Genomic DNA, 16,070 nt, shown 5'->3' with positions numbered 1-16,070 from the left:
GTCATTCAGTCTTGTGGCTTTCAAACTTATTTTTCTAGTGGCAGAACCTTTTTTGTACCCTGCCCCCAAAGTAGATTTCCTGGGTTTTGTAAAACACAAAAGCGGTGCTCTTCCTGAGCTGCTTCTCTGCCTACTGTTCCAAGTCTCCTTTCTCTAGTCTCATGCCTCTAGATTGGCTGACAAGGGTGTCGTGGTCCTGGAGCTCTGAAGCGGTGCTCCGTTAACAGAGAACAGAGGTATTCTGGGGCAGCCTCTCTGGGCCTCTGGTGTTCAAGGGCACGTCACTCCTGGGAAATCTGGGGAGTATGAGCTGGTGAAAGGATTGTAGCTTGAAATTTGTTCATACTTCAAAAAATCTGAGCTAATAAGCATTCAGCATCCATGCTTTTCCAACTCCCTTTTAACAAAAAGCAGTTCCTAGCTTCTCTGATCTCTCCTTTGACATCCTAGCAAGAATGCTAGATAACTTAAATAAGTATGTCTTTCAGGGCAACCCAGGGTTTCTAAAGTTAAAGGCCATGTGCAGTGGGCCTGCAGGAGCCTGTTTAACTCAAGATAGCCTTTAGCTCCCATACAGATAATACTACCGGTTCCTAAGTTCAAAAGCATTCCTATTGTTTGGGCTCAAGAAGGGAGGTCTCTCTGCCTTCCCTGACCTCTCTTGGCATGGAACAGAGATTCCTTATCCTGGTTTTATCATTACTAAACTCCCAGCAGCCACAAAAGTTCTTTCCCCCCTACCCCATCTCCTCTGCCCCATGCTGCAGTGTCTTACCCAATCCCTGCAGTGAATAGTTACAGCAGGTAGTTTCTGGGTTGGTCAGAGCTACAGCCCTCAGATGGGGTATTTATGTCTGAGAATCTAATTTCCTTATTATTTCCCTATTGGGGGAAATATTTCCCCCAATATTTCCCTAATATTCCTCATTATTCCCGCAGCCATAAATGTTCTGCAGCCAGGTGGCCAAATGGTCACCCAGTATTGTGATTCTCCAGTCCCTAATCCTAAAATCCACGTGTGTAGGGAAATATTGGAGACTGTCCAAGAGCAGATCATGAAAACAGTCAGGTACTCCTCTCCTTGCGGGGCTGCTTCCTGCCAGACCTGAGTGCAAGGACCTCTGCCCTTGCTTTGCCCCCACCTCTACATCTGTGGAGGTATTAACATAGGACTTCCATTCAAACCACCCCAAGCTCACAGGAATATCCCGGTGTTGGTGTCTTGTGACTGTCCATACCCTCATGAGCTTTCATCTTAAAACATGGAAGAGTATTTATCCTTTCTGCTTCCTAATATGGAAGCTGCTCAGTCTTCTAGCTCACTCTCTTCAGGGCTTTTTCTAGCCTTGTTTTGCTCTCTCAGTACATCCCAGCTGCAGTATACTCAGAACAGTCATGAGGGCAGAAGGAATATTTTTGTTCCCTTTCCCCTCCTTCTAGAGCCTAACAAAACATTTTCTGACCTTTTTGACTACACTAACTTGTTGGACCAGTGTTTTTAGAGAACAGTCTTTGGGAAATTGTAGAGCCCTTTCTGTAGTTATAACTGCAAGTGCAAAGCCCATCTGCTAGAATATAGATTAGACACTTTTGCCCCAAGCTGATGATCTAATAAATGTATGAAACTACATAGGCATGCCCATGTACTCCAGCCCACGTGTATTAGGCAGTGTTCTCCAGAGAAAACCAATGAAGATACATAGAGGGAGAAATTTATTTTAAGGAATCAGCTCATGTGATTTATCTGAAATCTGCAGGGCAGGACAACAAGATGGAAATTCCAGCAAGAGTTGATGTTGCAGACTTGAGTCTGGAGGCAGAATTCCTTCCTCTCCATGGAGCCTCAGTCTTTTAGCTTAAGACCTAAGACCTTTAACTGATTGGATGAGACCCACCCAGATTGTGGAGGGTGATCTGATGTACTCAAAATCTACTGGTTTACATGCTAATCACACCTAAAAAAAAATACCTTCCCAGCAGTGTCCATACTGGTATTTGATGGACACCACGGCCTAGCCAGGTTGGCACATTAAATTATCCATCATACCTCCGTTTACTTCCCATTCCTGGTTTGTACCTTCTGCCTCTACTCCTTTCATTTTCCCTTAAGAACTTTCGTTTTCCCTTAAGAATTTACTTGTCTTTCTCCAGCCTATAACTTGTTCTCCAGTCCGAGTCATGGTGTACCATTTTATCCAAGCCATCGCCTTCCCTCTTGTCCCAGGCCCCCATCTGATAATAGGCTTTCCGGAGTTCATGTGCCTTCAGGAAAAGATTTTCCCCCAGTGTAAATCTCTTGGAACTTTGAGATTTTTCTGGTGTGTTTTGTCCTTAGGTATTGGGAAGAATGTGGTTTGTGAGAAAGCGGCAACCTCAGTGGATGCCTTCCGGATGGTGACTGCCTCACGCTACTACCCGCAGCTGATGAGCCTGGTGGGGAACGTGCTGCGCTTCCTGCCGGCCTTTGTGCGCATGAAGCAGCTGATCGCGGAGCACTACGTGGGCGCAGTCATGATCTGCGATGCCCGCATCTACTCAGGCAGCCTGCTCAGCCCCAACTACGGCTGGATCTGTGATGAGCTCATGGGTGGCGGGGGCCTGCACACCATGGGCACCTACATTGTGGACCTGCTGACCCACCTGACCGGCCGCAGAGCTGAAAAGGTGCATGGGCTGCTCAAGACCTTTGTGAGGCAGAATGCAGCCATCCGTGGCATCCGGCACGTCACCAGTGATGACTTCTGCTTCTTCCAGATGCTCATGGGTGGGGGCGTATGCAGCACAGTAACACTTAACTTCAACATGCCAGGTGCCTTTGTGCATGAGGTCATGGTGGTGGGCTCTGCAGGACGCCTCGTTGCCCGAGGAGCGGACCTCTACGGGCAGAAGAACTCTGCCACGCAAGAGGAACTGCTCCTGAGGGATTCGCTGGCTGTGGGAGCAGGGCTGCCCGAGCAGGGGCCCCAGGATGTCCCGCTGCTCTACCTGAAGGGCATGGTCTACATGGTGCAGGCCCTGCGCCAGTCCTTCCAGGGGCAGGGGGACCGCCGCACATGGGACCACACCCCTGTCTCGATGGCCGCCTCGTTTGAGGATGGGCTGTACATGCAGAGTGTGGTGGATGCCATCAAAAAGTCGAGCAGATCCGGGGAGTGGGAGGCTGTGGAGGTGCTGACGGAAGAACCCGATACCAACCAGAACCTCTGTGAGGCGCTCCAGCGGAATAACCTGTGAGCCCGCACGTGGGCTCCCTGCCATGGGGCAGAGGGGCTGGGGAGGGACCAGAAGCTGAGACGGGAGGGCTTGGCCGTAGCATAGACAGTGTCTTTCACTTCACCAGTCAACTTGGGCAGGTCCAGGTGAAGCCCAGGGTGGCCCTGGGAAAACGCCCCCTGCAGTGCTTATTTACTCCTCAGACTTGTGGGGTAGTGATGTAGCTGAGGGCTAGCACAGTGTACCCGGGGTGCCACTGTCCCCCGGCCTCTGCAGTCATGCTGATGAGCAGAGCCAGCCAGAGCTTGACTTGGAGGCTGCTTTCGCCTATTTGTGGTCCTAACTAGGTGAGGAGGCACAGCAAGGACCCAGCTTGGCTGATTCCTCAGCCTGAGGAAAAATGACAAGAAGCCTTGTTTTCATGCCCTTCCTGGGCTAGGGCATCTCAGGAATGGTGAGGGCATTGAGTCATCCCTCAGGGATCCGTACCTGCCCTCCTTCCCATATGACCAGGCCCTTCCAGCCTCTAGGCTGCCCCTTCCCTGGCAGGGAGGAGGGCTTCTTCATTAGGTAAGCTGTCAGGGGCTGTTGACCTGGGGCAGAGGGCCCCTGACTTGGCAGAGAGGAGATAGGGAGGGTTCTGGAATATCTGATAAATGTTAATAAATAAATCAGAATGTCTGACACTATCTCATGTGGTTGTCGGTTGTTTGGTAAGTTGGGTTTCTTTAATAATGAAAGGCTTGTTTATTGTTGTAGACTATTTATATTTTTCTCTTTCCTTATGGCTCCACGGCAGCTCTGGCCTGCTTTGGATCCATCACGATCTAGTGAGTGTATCCCCTTTAGACTGAATCCCAGGAGCCCTCCAAGGAAAAGTCTTTTCTCAGACAACAGGACTCAAGACTTCCTAATTTGTGCCTGTCATGCCTGCTGTCCCAGGGAGATAGGGAGAGTTTGGGATCTTCCTGGGCTAGAGGTCAGGAAGAGTTCTGTTCTTGCAACCATGGATTTGGCTCTGGGGATCCTTAGAGGGGAAGTGAGGAGTGGTCTCAGAGAACCTGGATGGAATGAACTAGAGGAAGGCTCCACGTATTGCCTCATTGAGTGGGTGCAGCCCAACACTGCCTGGCCCAGACAGCCAGTCACCAGCCTTGCTTTTATTCACTGTTCTACACTGGGACCTGCCTTTTAAGCATGTCAGAGGTGAGGTGGGTGGGGGGAAAGGACACACACCCCCATTTGTTTCCTCTGCCAGCCCGCCCAGATTAGGCCTAGACCCAGCTCTTCCCTTCTTTAAACTTCCCTCTCTCTTCCTTGCCCTGGGCTCCTTGCCAGAGAAAGGCAGGCTCAGGGAAGTCTCCCTCTTCCTCTTGGCACCCTTTCTAGAAGTCATCAGGCCGATTTTCCTGTGTGTTGTCCTGGTTTTAGACCTTGTCCTTGTGAGATAAAATAGCAGTGGCTAGTGTTGGGGAGTGTGCTGCTTGCATGCCAATAGTACCACTATTAATATTCTCATTATAGAGATCAGAAAAGTGAGGCAGAGAGAGGCAAAGTTCCTTGCCTCCTATAAGTTACAAGTGATAGAGCCAGGAAGGAGCCTGGTCAGGGTCATCCCACTACAGAGAGGGATGAGCAACTCTTTCCCCAGCACTTGCAGATCTCAGAGAGTGAGGCACTGCCCCTTCCCACTCAGGCCCCCACCCAGGTTACTGCCTTCTCTCTGCATCAGGCCTCAGCTAGGAGGTGGACTGCAGAGAGAGCCTGCAAGGCAGGATGCTGGTAAAGTTTCGAAAGAGGCTGCTTGGGGCGCCTGGGTGGCTCAGTCAGTTGAGTGTCGGACACTTGATCTCAGCTCAGGTCTTGATCTTAGAGTCGTGAGTTCTAAGCCCCACACTGGGCTCCATGTTTTGTGAGGAGCCTACTTTAAAAAAAAAAAAAATTAAGGAAGAGGCTGCTCTCTTCCTGGAGTGATCAGCTCAGCTCCAGGTCAGTCCCTCTGTGTGTTAATAGGATGATGGGGTCCTTCCTAAATTGGGGGATTTACTAAGAAAGCACAAGTGTCCATTGTACATGACTCAGGTGGTCCTACTTAAGAAAGAGCCAGGTTACCCACAGTGGCACTTCTGAGGCTTCATGGGGCTCTACAGCAAATCCCTTGTTTACAAAGACAGGTATCCAGAAGTCCTAGGGCAAGTGGCAGTGGGCTTGGTGCAGAGCTACTTTTGTGAGGACCCTGGGGTCCTCTGTTGATACTCCCCAGAGCCTACGTCCATGGCTACCCCTCAGACATCTTTACCATCATATATTTCTTGGGTTGGTCCCAGGGAGGAGATGCACCTTGAAGTAGCCTGAATGCCTGTGGCCAAGGGAGCCAGCAGGGTTCTGGTCCTCGGGGGTGACTGTGCCTGCTTGCGGATCCAGGCTTGTCCTGCAGCGCCCCCTCCTGGAGGAAGGCAGCATCAGCTCCCAGGACCACGTGCCTGAATGTCAGGATCTTCCTTGGGGCAGAGTAGGTTAAGGTTTTCCAGGCCACTGCAAATGCAGTTCACTTTTCCTCTCTCTAAGAGCAACCAGAAAAGAACTTCCAAAATACCTATTGCTTATTTCTCAACCCCCAACCAAATGTAGGTCTCATACTCAAATCAGTAATCAACGTAGCAGTCTCCTTACCTCCCTGTCCCCAGTTTCCCTTCCTCATTTTGTCCTTCTTACTCCTGCCCAAGTGACCTCTCCAGAATGCCGGGCCAAGATCCCTCCTTGCCTACACCTCTTCTCATCACTCCAGAACTGCCCACCCTGGTCTCCTGGTGGCCATGCCTCTGCTTCAGCAATGCTAAATGGCCCTCCTGCATGGGGCTGACACCTTCAGCATAAACAAGGCTTTTCCCTGGCGTGTCCTCTGCTTGGAACACCACCCAACTCTCCTTCAGGAGTCAGCTGGAGGACTGCCTCTTTGCTTCCCCAGGCAAAATGGCAGCTCTTCCTCCCCAACTGAGGTCCCACAGCCTTGGTCCTCTCCTCTTCTGTGGCACCTATCTCCTTGCATTACACTCAGCATTTCCCCCTTAGAGTGAGCTTTTAATTTTTTTTTTTTTTAAGATTTTATTTGTTAGAGCATGAGCTGAGGGGGAGGCAGACTCCCTGCTAACAGGGAGCGTGATGCAGGGCTCAATCCCAGGACCCTGGAATCATAACCTGACCCTAAGGCAGATGCTCAACTGACTGAGCCACCCAGGTGCCCCTAGAGTGAGCTTTTAGGAACAATAGTAGTGACTTGTTCCTTTCTGTGACTACTCTCACCCACCCAGCTTAGATAAGTGTGTCAGGAAATAGACCTGCAAATGTAGATCAGTTCTTTCTTTGGTGATTACTGAGTATTTCCTACATCACCTGTTGGAAGAGCGGAACAGAGCTTCCTTGTCAGTGCTGGCCTGGCTCACACCTCCAGTCCTGGAGACCACACAGAAAGTAGACGCTCGGCCTTCTTGGGTCAGGCCTTAGCCAGAGTCCTCAGGTCCAGATCTGCAGGGTTCAGGAAAGGGCAGTGTCTCCCTGGTGTCCAGGGTATGATCTCCTGCAAAGCCACTTCACTCAAGGCCTCTGCTTCCTCAACCATAAAGTGAGGCAGTCAAGCTCAGTTAACTTTTTTTTTTTTTTTTTTTTTTTTTTTTTAGGAATTTATTTATTTGAGAGAGAGCAGAGCAAAAAAGAAAGCACAACAGGGGCAGAGGGAGAGGGAGAAGCGGACTCCCCGCTGAGCAGGGAACCCAGTGATCTTGCCAGGCCATTATTCGAAGGGCTCCACAGATGGTTCTGGACTTTGGATGGCCTCAGCCTTTCAGATCCTGACCTATCGTCTGCAGCTTCCTCAGCAACCCACCTTAGTCTCCTTATCTTTGTGCCTTTTATGGGGGCCCTCTGTTAGGTGGGTGCAGTGCAGTGACAAACGCCCTTTGGCAGTTCACAGCCTAGTCCCAAAAACAGTTAAAACCCACAACAGCAGTGGTATGTAAATGCTACGACACAGGGCAACACTGGGTGGTAGAAGCAAAGTTCCCCCGAGTCTTCGAGCTAAGAGTGCAATAGCCAGGTGGAGGGGTAAAGGCATAAAAGCATTTTAGGCAGGGGAAGCCCCACGTGCAGAGAGTAAAAGTAAGAAAGATGTGGCTGGTCAGGGACTTAACAGGAAGCCACTGAAAAGTTTTAAGGCAGCTGGGGCAAGAGGCGCAAGATGCTAGAAGGGAAGCGACAAGATCGGGTTCAGGTGTGTGGGTAGCAGGATCACTGGGTGGATTGGTTGGGCAAGGGACCACAAGCAGGGAGAACAGTGCGCTGTCACCTGAGGATAACAGTGTGCCAGGGCAGGGGTGCTGACCATGGGATCTGAGAGGCTCTCAGCCTAGAGGGTACATGCACTTGATGCCTGATTAGCTTGTAGGAGTAAAGAATGAGCAAAGAACAAGATGGGGTCTGGAGTGACACCCAGGATTTTGGCTTCAACAGCTGTGCAGATGAGACACGGGAAGAAAAGCAGATTGGAGGGAGAAGTTATTCGTTTAATTTGGAAATCCCTATGTTTAAGGTATATGAGGGCCATGCAGGAGGACCAGGAGGCAGCAGGATATGAGGGTTTCCAAGACGGCCAGCCCTGGCTGCCTCTTAAGCTTTCGCCTATTTGTGGTTATCCAGTGGCTTAGCTGCAAGGCTCCAGGGAGAACATTCACATTCACCACCACCCCCTGGCTGCCAGGAAAAAGGCAGCGATGCCTCTGTTAGCAGGGCCACCTTGGGGGCCAAGTCTGGTCCAGATGTGGTCTCCAGTAAGTGGGAAACATTCCAAAGATGCCACTCTTGGGGCAGGCAAACGAACTCTGACACCTCAATGGGAGATCCGAAGTGTTGGGCCCTCGAGGTCAGACCAAATGCAGGCCCAGAACCTGCTTGCTGTGACCTAGCCATCCCTTCCCTTTCTCTGCCCCAAGTTTCTCCTTATCACCTCCCTCTGCATCCCCACTGTTATCCTGTCTGACCTTCAGGTTCATCTGAGGAGCCTTTAAATGCACAAAACTAGGCCCCATCCCTGCAGATTCTGATTTGGTTAGGTCTGGGGTTGTGCCCAAGAACCTGTACTTTGGTCATATTCTTGGGTGATCCAGATGACCAGTCAGACTTCAAGCCTTGCCCCCGCCTTCCCAGCCTCTCTTCAGTTGTCTGATTTGCAAAATCACAAAGTCTGAGAAAAGGAAAAATGTTTATTTTCAGCAAGTCCAAGGTCCCAAGTAGGGAGAGGGCCCAAATTTTCCCCTCCACCCCAGGGCCTAGGCTGCTACTCTGGTTCAGACTTGGGAGAAGGGGAGCCACCAGTGGGCCGGGGGAGCAGGAAAGTCACTTGTACTGAGGAGAGAGTGGAGGTACAAGTGGGGCGGCGCAAACACTCAGCATCTTGTCGATGTCCACCTGAGTTGACTTATCCACCTCAGCCTTGAGGCGGCCGCTGACCCCCAACCTGGGCAAACATCCAGGCTCCTCTCCCACCTCCTCTCCCAGGGAAACCAGAGCATGGGTGGAGGATACAAATGAATTGGGGCAAGGCAAAGTGAGGCCCGAGGCCACCTCACCTGCCACGGGCAGCAGGGCCTGCAGTTGCTCCACACCTGCTTCTTCGCGGACCAGGGCCAGCTCCAACTCAGGCTCCATCTCTGCCTCAGCCTCCCCGTCCCCCTCCCCCTCCTGATTCAGCTCAGGATTGCAATAGTTGATGTACTGGTACAGGGGCCGCAGGCGCTGCACCTTTCCTGCAAAGACCCGGGGCAGGGCAGGGGCTGGAACACCAAGCTGTGCCATGTCAGCATTCCATCAGGCAGGAGGAAAAGGGAAGGCCCAGGGGCTGCCACTCACGCTCCAGCCCCAGGGTCTCTGAAGGTGCGGACACTGTGCTGGCCATAGCAGGGAGTACTGGAGCCCCCAGACTCTTGCGCTTCTTGGCTTTTTTGTGCTGTTTGGCAGATGGTAAGGGCTCACTCTGGCTACTCTCTGACTCCTCCTTCTGCAGTGGCAGCCCCTGTGGCATCTCTGCTTCAGCCCTAGGATGGGCTTGGTGGCTAGGCCCTGGGAGGCTGGGGGACAGGAACCCTAAGGAGCCAGCCTCCAGCTTTGGCTCCTGTGCCCTGACCATAGGGAATAGCCCTGCCTGTCCACCACCTGGGGCCTAGATTCTTGTCCCCTTCCTGGTCAGTGAGGCTCTGGGCTGGACAGGGGACTAGAGCTCATGTGAGCTCAGTACCCTACAAGGCCTTGAGCCTCCTCCTCTGGATGCCCCCGCCCCTGCCCCCAATGCCCAGGGCTCTTCAGGAACAAGGGAGTGAGGAGTGATGGTGACAGGGGATAAGGATGCACTCCATAGGAGCGTGAGCCCACCCAACCCCCTCCCCCAGCGCTACAGCTCCTTCCCTCTGAAAGCTCCCTCACTTGACCGGCTTCCTCTTCAGACAGTGACTGGTCCTCACAATGGAGGCTGTAGGCCTGGGGCCTCTCTCCTCTAGTGACTCCGCCTCTAGCTTGAGCCTCTCTTCCTCCAGCTTGAGTTGTTCTTCCTGGAGCTCTGGCTCTGAGACTGGTCCTGTTGGGCACTTGTCTTCACCCGAGGTCCAGCAGGCCTCATAGGCTGGTACCAGGCACAGGTCTGCCATCACTGGACACTAGAGGTGACATATAGGTAACTGGTCACCAGGCAAAAGATACAGGGGATCAGTCATGAGACACCGGACAAACATCAAATGCAGATGCAGGGCACCCAGCCCGTGCCCCTCCCTGCCCGTGGAGCTTGTCCTGGCAGTTAGGGGGGCGTCGCACAGAGTTTGGCCTCCTAGAGCGCCGCGGACAAGTGTTTGAAGGCTACACAGCCTGACGGTCACCTCACAGCTCTGAACTTGGCCACCGGACAACTCCGCGAGCTGTGCCGGCCCCGCGGCTGTCCTCTCCTGGGCCCCTGGCCGTCTCTCGACCCCTGCTGAGGCCATGGTCAGCGTCTCCTTGAAGGTTGCTTGCGGGGAGGAGGGCGAGGGGCCGGACTTGTGGAGCTGGCGCTGACCCCAGGCACCCGCTGGCAAGGGCAGGCGGGTGGGAAGGGAACCAGACGGTGGCTCTGCTCCTCCCTCAGCTGGAACTACAAGCCCCAGAAGGCTTTGCGCCAGGGGGCCTTGGCCCCCTGACCTCAGGGACGGAAACTATTGTTGCCTGGCAACAGCAAGCCCGTGGGGTTGCAGCAGCCGGCGGCAAAATTGCTCCGGTGAGCTCCTTGCCCGAGTGTTTCGAGGAGGGGGTCGCGAACCGGGCAGGGAAGTGAGTTAAGAGCGGAGGCGGCGAGCGCTGGCGGGGTCGGGCTGCCGGGGCGGGGGCCGGGAATGGAGGGCTCCGGGGTCAGGGTCCGGGTCCAGGACCCGGGAGGAGGCACTGGGCTGAGGAAGGGGCCGGAAATTCGCAGCCCAGCAGGACTGGTGCACCGTTGCAGGGCAGCGACGGCGGCATGTGCGAGGGCCCGTCCCGCATCTCGGGGCCCATCCCCCCAGACCCTACGGTCTGCCCTGACTACTACCGGCGGCCGGCCTCGGGTGAGTTGGAGGGGTGCGGCGCGGCGGGGCGAGGCCCGAGGGAGGTTCTGGCTCTGCTCCACCACTGAGCTGCGCACTCCGCCCCGTCTGGCTTGTCAGCTCAAGGACGGCTTGAGGGAAACGAGCTGAAGCTGGACCTGCTGACTTCGGACCTCGACTTGGACACCACCCCTCCGCGCGGCCCCCGCATAGGTCCTGGAGCCAGAGAGATCCTGGAGCGTGGCCGGCGTGGCGTCGGGGGAGTGCTGCTGCAACTCGGGGGCATCTCCCTAGGCCCAGGGGCCTCTCCCAAGAGTAAGTTCGGACAGAGGGGTAATGAAGCGAGTATGAGGTCAAACGCTGAGATCAAAAGCGTTGCTTCTCCTTCCCAGATCTGGCCTCAGGCTTTGCCTGAGTGGGAGAAATGCATTACTTCCTCACAGGAGAGGACTGAATGAAGTAGTTCCCATGAACCCTAGCTCAGCTTAATGAATTCGTGTGTCAGCGAAACATGGTGTGTTGAGTGCCTACAGCGTGCCCGCCCAGTAGGTACTAGAAAAACAATAAACAAGTGAAGCGATGGATATAATATACAAAATGACTAATGGTGTGCCTCACAATAAAAATGTAGAGAATAATCAAGGACAGAAGAAGATAATTACTATGCCAGGAAGGGAATGTAGTGATGTGTATACTGTCTTAGATGGAGAGGTCAGGGAGATCTTTCTGTAGGAGGGAGGGTGTGGGCCTGTGTGTGAACTGGTGGGAGTTGGATCTCCTGGGCTGTATGTAGGGTAGAGTCTGGCAACATCTTTTCACCAGGGAAGGACCCTAAAGACCATGAGAAGGAGAACCTGAAGCGGATCAGGGAGATCCAGAGGCGCTTCCGTGAGCAGGAGCGCAGCCGGGAGCAGGGCGAGCCCAGGCCCCTGAAGGCTCTGTGGCGCTCGCCCAAATATGACAAAGTGGAGTCCCGGGTCAAGGCCCAGCTGCAGGTACCTGCCTTGGAGAGCCAGAAGCATTGTTCATATTGTTGACTGACAGGCAATTATACTCAGATCTGAGTTATGGGGAGGGATGCAAATCATAGGGGACTAGGGTAACAGGCTAAGAAATAGCTGCTGCTGCTGCACAGTCGGGCTGGGGGTTTCCTCAGAAGTGGCGATGGCAGGGTGACCCTGAGGGGCAAGTAGGAATAGGCAAGGAGAGAATGGAAGAGAACATTCTTTTCAGATGGAACCTCACAGATAGAAGTCCTAAGACCAGAGGGAGTGTGTGCAGTGGGATGTTGTGTACAGGAGAAAAGGGCTAGGCTAAGAAGTCAGCTGGACCCACATCATACAGGATCACATAATCCACTTTTCAACCTTTATTTCTAAGGGCAGTGAGAAGGGCAGGGGTACGTGGTGGGATTCTTCGGTAGACAGTAGTACCATTTCTCTATCCACAGTCTTCAGAAGGAGGAGCAGGATTGAGAGAAAAGACAATAAGGTCATATGCAAATTTGTTGAAACTGAGCATTTGTGGGACTCCCAGGGGGTTGGGAGTGTGTCCAGGAAACAGATGGAGAGTCAGGTCTGGATCTGAAGAGTGAGACCCAGGAATTATTGAGGATTAGGCTGACGACAGTGAGACCAGGGAAGTGACCCTGGATTTGAGGGCTTGGAGGCCAGCTGTGAACGACCTTGGTGGGGACAGAGCCAGGAAGCTTGGCCAGGAAGGAGAGAAAAAGGGAATGGTAGCCAGAGCCAGAGCCAGCCAGACTGAGGTAGAAGGAGGGGTGGTTTGTTGTTTTCCTAAAGATGTGAGAGACCCACATATTTAAATGCTCATGGATAGAAGTGTTCCTTCAAGAGGGAAGAGGCCCATAGGGCTGGAGATAGAGAAATATCCTCACAGGCAGAAGGAACAGAAGCTCACACGTATGGCTGTCTTTAGACCCTGACTTCAGCCTGACTGATTCCTCTACTATGCCCTGCCCTCCAGGAGCCCAGCCCTGCCTCTGGAACAGAGCCTGTCCACTTCCTGCGGGCACACTCCCGCTGCGGCCCTGGGCTCCCGCCACCCCGTGTCCCCAGTCCTCAGCTAACCCCACCAGGCCCCAATGCTAAGGTGAGAGGATGTGTGGGGGCTGAGAGGGGGCAGAGATCTTGAGGGGTTCAGGAGCACATCACAGTGCTGTCTGCCCCATCATGCTTACCATGTCCTGCAGGGGCCAGGCCTAGGTGTGGACTTCATTAGCCACAATGTCTGCACTGCCAAGAGGGCCCCCCGGAGGCATTCTCGCTCACTGCAGGTCCTGGCACAAGTGCTGGAGCAGCAACGGCAAGCCCAAGAGCACTACAATGCCACGCAGAAGGGCCACGTGCCCCGTTAGTAGGTCCCACTGCCCAACGGCCAGGGTGAGGGGTACTTTTGGAGGGTGGGAGACAACCTCTGCACAGCTAGGACCATCAACTCTGAGCCTGTGCATCTGCAGCTTGTTGGAACGCAGGGATCTGTGGCGGCGGGAGGCTGAGGCCCGCCAGCAGAGCCAGCCGGACCCTGCCATGCCCCCTGGCCACACTCGCATGCCTGAGAACCAGCGGCTGGAGACACTGAGCAATCTGCTCCAGAGTGAGTTTGTGGGCAACGGGTAGGGGGCAGTGGATGGGGAACCCAGTGGAGACCATGTACCTCTGCCTAGCACCCACTGTTCCCGGGTCCCTTGTAGGCCAGAGCCAGTTGCTACGTGAGCTGGTGCTGCTGCCTGCTGGGGCAGATTCACTCAGGGCCCAGGGCCACCGTGCCGAGCTGGACCGGAAGCTGGTGCAGGTAGAGGAAGCCATCAAGATCTTTTCCCGCCCCAAGGTCTTTGTAAAGATGGATGCCTGAGCCCTTTTATGGGGGGTAGTTATGGGGGTCCTCACTGAGGATTGCCACATGGTTGCAAAGGACAGGATGAGGCCCCATGATAGAATGGAGTCTGAAGACAGGAGCAATAGGGTGGGCAGTATCCCCAGAGCACTCTTCCCTGCCACTGGTGGCTGTAGAAGGGTCAGCCCAGCCTCTTAACCCCTTTGTCAAAATTAAACCTTTTGTACACAGTGAGGTTTGTTTCCATAAGAGCTTTTCTTACCCTAGAAATGCCAAGCCTGGTGCTCTCATGCTGCTTGACAGCAGGAAGGTCTCTCTCTTGTCCTTATCACTCTTGCCTCGTGTCCAGGGCAGAAGGCAAAATTGTGAGACCATGGAGGATATTAAGGCTGGGACACAGAAAGACCATGACTGCATTTGTAGAAAACCTTTAATGTTCCCCAGACTGTGAGGGCCCTGTGAGCAATCTAAAAACCCCCACCGGGGAAGTCCCTGCCATGTCCCAGCAGCCTGGAGTGGCAAGGGGCTGCATCCTTGCCTATCAGAGGCTAAAGCCACTACCATCTCCTCGCATGCTACTCCCCCATCCAGAGCTGGCCCTCTCCTGATCATCCAGAGAGGGCAGAGAGCTACGGGCACCAGGAAGTAGATGGCCCTGGCGCAGGTCCCAGCATGGAGGCCCCTGAGACAGCCCATTGGAACAGGGAGGCTGGCGGTTCTCAATGACCAGATCACTGCTGTCATCATCGCTTTCAGCCTCAGTAGGCCCAGGCCCAGCAGAGGGAGGCCCTGTCAGACGCCCAGATGCCCCACGCACCACATTATTGCGCTGATTGGCTGGCTTGACAGTGACAATGAGGTTGTGGCTGTTGGCGACCATCATGTCTGTCACTTGGTCCAAGGTCTTCCCAGCCACCTCAATACCATTGACCTCGAGGATCTCGTCACTGACTGCCAGCAGCCCCGTACTCTCAGCCAGGCCCCCTCGTACCAGGCGGGAGATGAAGATGCCTGGAACCCGTTCCAGGCCCTGGGGAGCTACACGTACACTCATGCCATCTCGGATGTAGAAACCCAGGGGGCGGTCAGAGCCATGCTTGTGTAGGCGCACCCGTCGGTGGGTCTCAGGCAGTAGGTCCACATCTATGACTGAAGAAACCTGGCGGAAATCTTGGGGCAGGCTGATTAGCAGGGGTGGCCGGGTGCGCAGGGGTGCCACTGGCCGAAGTAGAAGCCCTTTCTTGCGCCGCTGCAGAGAGTTGGAGGCAAAGGCCAGGCCACTGGAGTCAGCTTCTGCTGCAGGAGAGGGGGGGTGCTGAGATCAGAGACCCTGCTCTCCCGCGAGGGCCCTTTTCCCTCAGGCCCAGGCCTGGGGCGGGGGCACTGTAGCTATTTCCTACCACTTGGAGGTCAGGCCAAGGGCAGGGACTGCAGAGGGTGAAGCCTGGACGCCCTGGGCATGGACTAACCCTTGTAGACCTGCCCTGCCATCCTACCCCACATAGGCTGCCCACTGTACCCCATCCTCCTCACCCCGCTTCTGTACTAGCAGGCGCAGCGGTGGGGGCCCGCTGGCCAGGGCCCGGTGCAGGCTGTCGTCGTTGGTGAGGGGCAGTAGGTCGCCGTGAGCGTCTGTATAGCCAAGCAGCACGTCCAGGCCTGGGATCTGGTGCACTGCACGCAGCAACCGCGAAAACTCTTGGAAGCCACTCACCGAAGCGCGGGGCAGTGCGAATCGTCGGAACTCAGCATCAAACTGGAGGCAGGGGGTGGGTGAGAGGAGGGGTCAGGACGGAGCCCGTGCCCTTTCCCACCACAGGTCCGAGGGTGTTAAGAGGTCAGAAAAGGCTGTCGCTACGGCTGCAGCCTTGCGCCCAGACCTCAGCTTCAGTACAAGGGACGCTGTCCAAGGTCTTCTCCCCGCCCTCCAGGTACCAAGGCCACGAAGAGACTCTAGAGGCCGTCCGTGGAAGGAGGATGGATGGGGGAAAGCGAGAGGAAAGGCCAGAGAATGGGACATGAATGATGGAGGCGAGAAAAAAGGTGGTGGGGACTAAGAAGCTAGGAAAGGGGAGAATAAGGGAATTGGAAGCGCCTAGGGCCGAGGCCGGAGCCGGGGCCAGAGGGGCCCTTACTTTGCTCTTCACCTCGACGATGTTGTCGGGACTGCGCGCGGGAGTCCTCTGCGGCCTGGCCATGGTGGGGCCGGGCGGGCCAGGGACGGTGCCCCAGGCGGCCCGCCGAGGCGCAGGTGCACAGCCCCGGCAGGCCGGCTCGTGCCGCCCCGCCCCTGGCGGTAGCACTCGCCCCGCCCTCCCATCCGGACCATGACGTCAAGGGGGCAGCGACAAAGAGTGGAACGCGGAGTCCACGTTTCCTAGGAAACGGAGATGGGGTGGAGGCGTTTCC

The 16,070-nt window shown here is 54.8% G+C and overlaps 4 protein-coding genes across 15 annotated transcripts in view; 2 read left to right on the top strand and 2 right to left on the bottom strand.

Moving 5' to 3' along the window:
• The window catches only part of GFOD2 (Gfo/Idh/MocA-like oxidoreductase domain containing 2), a 38,227-nt gene extending 34,325 nt beyond the window's left edge, over positions 1-3,902 (top strand). For all 7 annotated transcript variants that reach the window (XM_045814961.2, XM_045814958.2, XM_045814959.2 and 4 more), the window contains one exon: positions 2,336-3,902. In XM_045814961.2, coding sequence (XP_045670917.1) covers positions 2,336-3,234 — 899 coding nt within the window. In that variant the 3' untranslated portion in view covers positions 3,235-3,902. The remainder of the gene's footprint in view (positions 1-2,335) is intronic.
• A 4,548-nt stretch (positions 3,903-8,450) lies between these two features.
• Positions 8,451-10,361, bottom strand: C21H16orf86 (chromosome 21 C16orf86 homolog). Of its 2 annotated transcripts, none has more exons than XM_087870502.1 (4): positions 10,131-10,361; positions 9,685-9,914; positions 9,115-9,332; positions 8,451-9,011 (listed from the first exon to the last, which is right to left on the bottom strand). In XM_087870502.1, exons 1-4 carry the CDS (start codon positions 10,233-10,235, stop codon positions 8,602-8,604), a joined length of 963 nt encoding a protein of 320 aa, XP_087726628.1. In that variant the 5' UTR covers positions 10,236-10,361; the 3' UTR covers positions 8,451-8,601. The 2 variants fall into 2 exon arrangements, with proteins under 2 accessions (XP_087726628.1, XP_087726630.1); XM_087870504.1 differs by having other exon boundaries at positions 8,451-9,038; positions 9,115-9,361; positions 9,690-9,914.
• ENKD1 (enkurin domain containing 1) lies at positions 10,349-13,895 on the top strand. 3 transcript variants are annotated; one of them, XM_045814952.2, is made up of 8 exons: positions 10,349-10,504; positions 10,727-10,826; positions 10,926-11,120; positions 11,628-11,800; positions 12,792-12,917; positions 13,018-13,181; positions 13,285-13,421; positions 13,519-13,895. In XM_045814952.2, exons 2-8 carry the CDS (start codon positions 10,742-10,744, stop codon positions 13,677-13,679), a joined length of 1,041 nt encoding a protein of 346 aa, XP_045670908.1. In that variant the 5' UTR covers positions 10,349-10,504; positions 10,727-10,741; the 3' UTR covers positions 13,680-13,895. The 3 variants fall into 3 exon arrangements, with proteins under 3 accessions (XP_045670908.1, XP_045670906.1, XP_045670907.1); XM_045814950.2 differs by having other exon boundaries at positions 10,424-10,557; XM_045814951.2 differs by having other exon boundaries at positions 10,424-10,557; positions 13,018-13,177; positions 13,519-13,652.
• A 184-nt stretch (positions 13,896-14,079) lies between these two features.
• On the bottom strand, positions 14,080-15,968 carry PARD6A (par-6 family cell polarity regulator alpha). Of its 3 annotated transcripts, none has more exons than XM_045814954.2 (3): positions 15,797-15,968; positions 15,195-15,417; positions 14,080-14,954 (listed from the first exon to the last, which is right to left on the bottom strand). In XM_045814954.2, exons 1-3 carry the CDS (start codon positions 15,857-15,859, stop codon positions 14,203-14,205), a joined length of 1,038 nt encoding a protein of 345 aa, XP_045670910.1. In that variant the 5' UTR covers positions 15,860-15,968; the 3' UTR covers positions 14,080-14,202. The 3 variants fall into 3 exon arrangements, with proteins under 3 accessions (XP_045670910.1, XP_087726627.1, XP_045670909.1); XM_087870501.1 differs by having other exon boundaries at positions 14,080-14,957; positions 15,809-15,968; XM_045814953.2 differs by having other exon boundaries at positions 14,080-14,957; positions 15,797-15,932.
• Between the last annotated feature and the right edge of the window lie 102 nt (positions 15,969-16,070).

The sequence above is a fragment of the Ursus americanus genome, chromosome 21, assembly GCF_024610735.1.
Source record: "Ursus americanus isolate L20-20 chromosome 21, mUrsAme1.1.p, whole genome shotgun sequence".
NCBI classification, from domain to species: Eukaryota; Metazoa; Chordata; class Mammalia; order Carnivora; family Ursidae; genus Ursus; species Ursus americanus.
This window is presented reverse-complemented; position numbering and strand designations above follow the sequence as displayed.

Bases quoted from the DNA above. Each gene is read 5' to 3' on its own strand.
- C21H16orf86 (XM_087870504.1), bottom strand. From the start codon at position 10,235: ATGGCCTCAGCAGGGGTCGAGAGACGGCCAGGGGCCCAGGAGAGGACA. The intron at 9,915-10,130 runs GTGACCGTCAGG...TGTCACCTCTAG, and splicing joins GCCAAGTTCAGAGCTGTGAG to TGTCCAGTGATGGCAGACCT. The intron at 9,039-9,114 runs GTGAGTGGCAGC...TTGGTGTTCCAG, and splicing joins AGAGACCCTGGGGCTGGAGC to CCCCTGCCCTGCCCCGGGTC.
- ENKD1 (XM_045814952.2), top strand. From the start codon at position 10,742: ATGTGCGAGGGCCCGTCCCGCATCTCGGGGCCCATCCCCCCAGACCCT. The intron at 13,182-13,284 runs GTAGGTCCCACT...GTGCATCTGCAG, and splicing joins AAGGGCCACGTGCCCCGTTA to CTTGTTGGAACGCAGGGATC. The intron at 13,422-13,518 runs GTGAGTTTGTGG...GGTCCCTTGTAG, and splicing joins ACTGAGCAATCTGCTCCAGA to GCCAGAGCCAGTTGCTACGT.
- PARD6A (XM_045814953.2), bottom strand. From the start codon at position 15,859: ATGGCCAGGCCGCAGAGGACTCCCGCGCGCAGTCCCGACAACATCGTC. The intron at 15,418-15,796 runs GTAAGGGCCCCT...CCCTGCCTCCAG, and splicing joins TCGTCGAGGTGAAGAGCAAA to TTTGATGCTGAGTTCCGACG. The intron at 14,958-15,194 runs GTGAGGAGGATG...CCTCTCCTGCAG, and splicing joins CCTGCTAGTACAGAAGCGGG to CAGAAGCTGACTCCAGTGGC.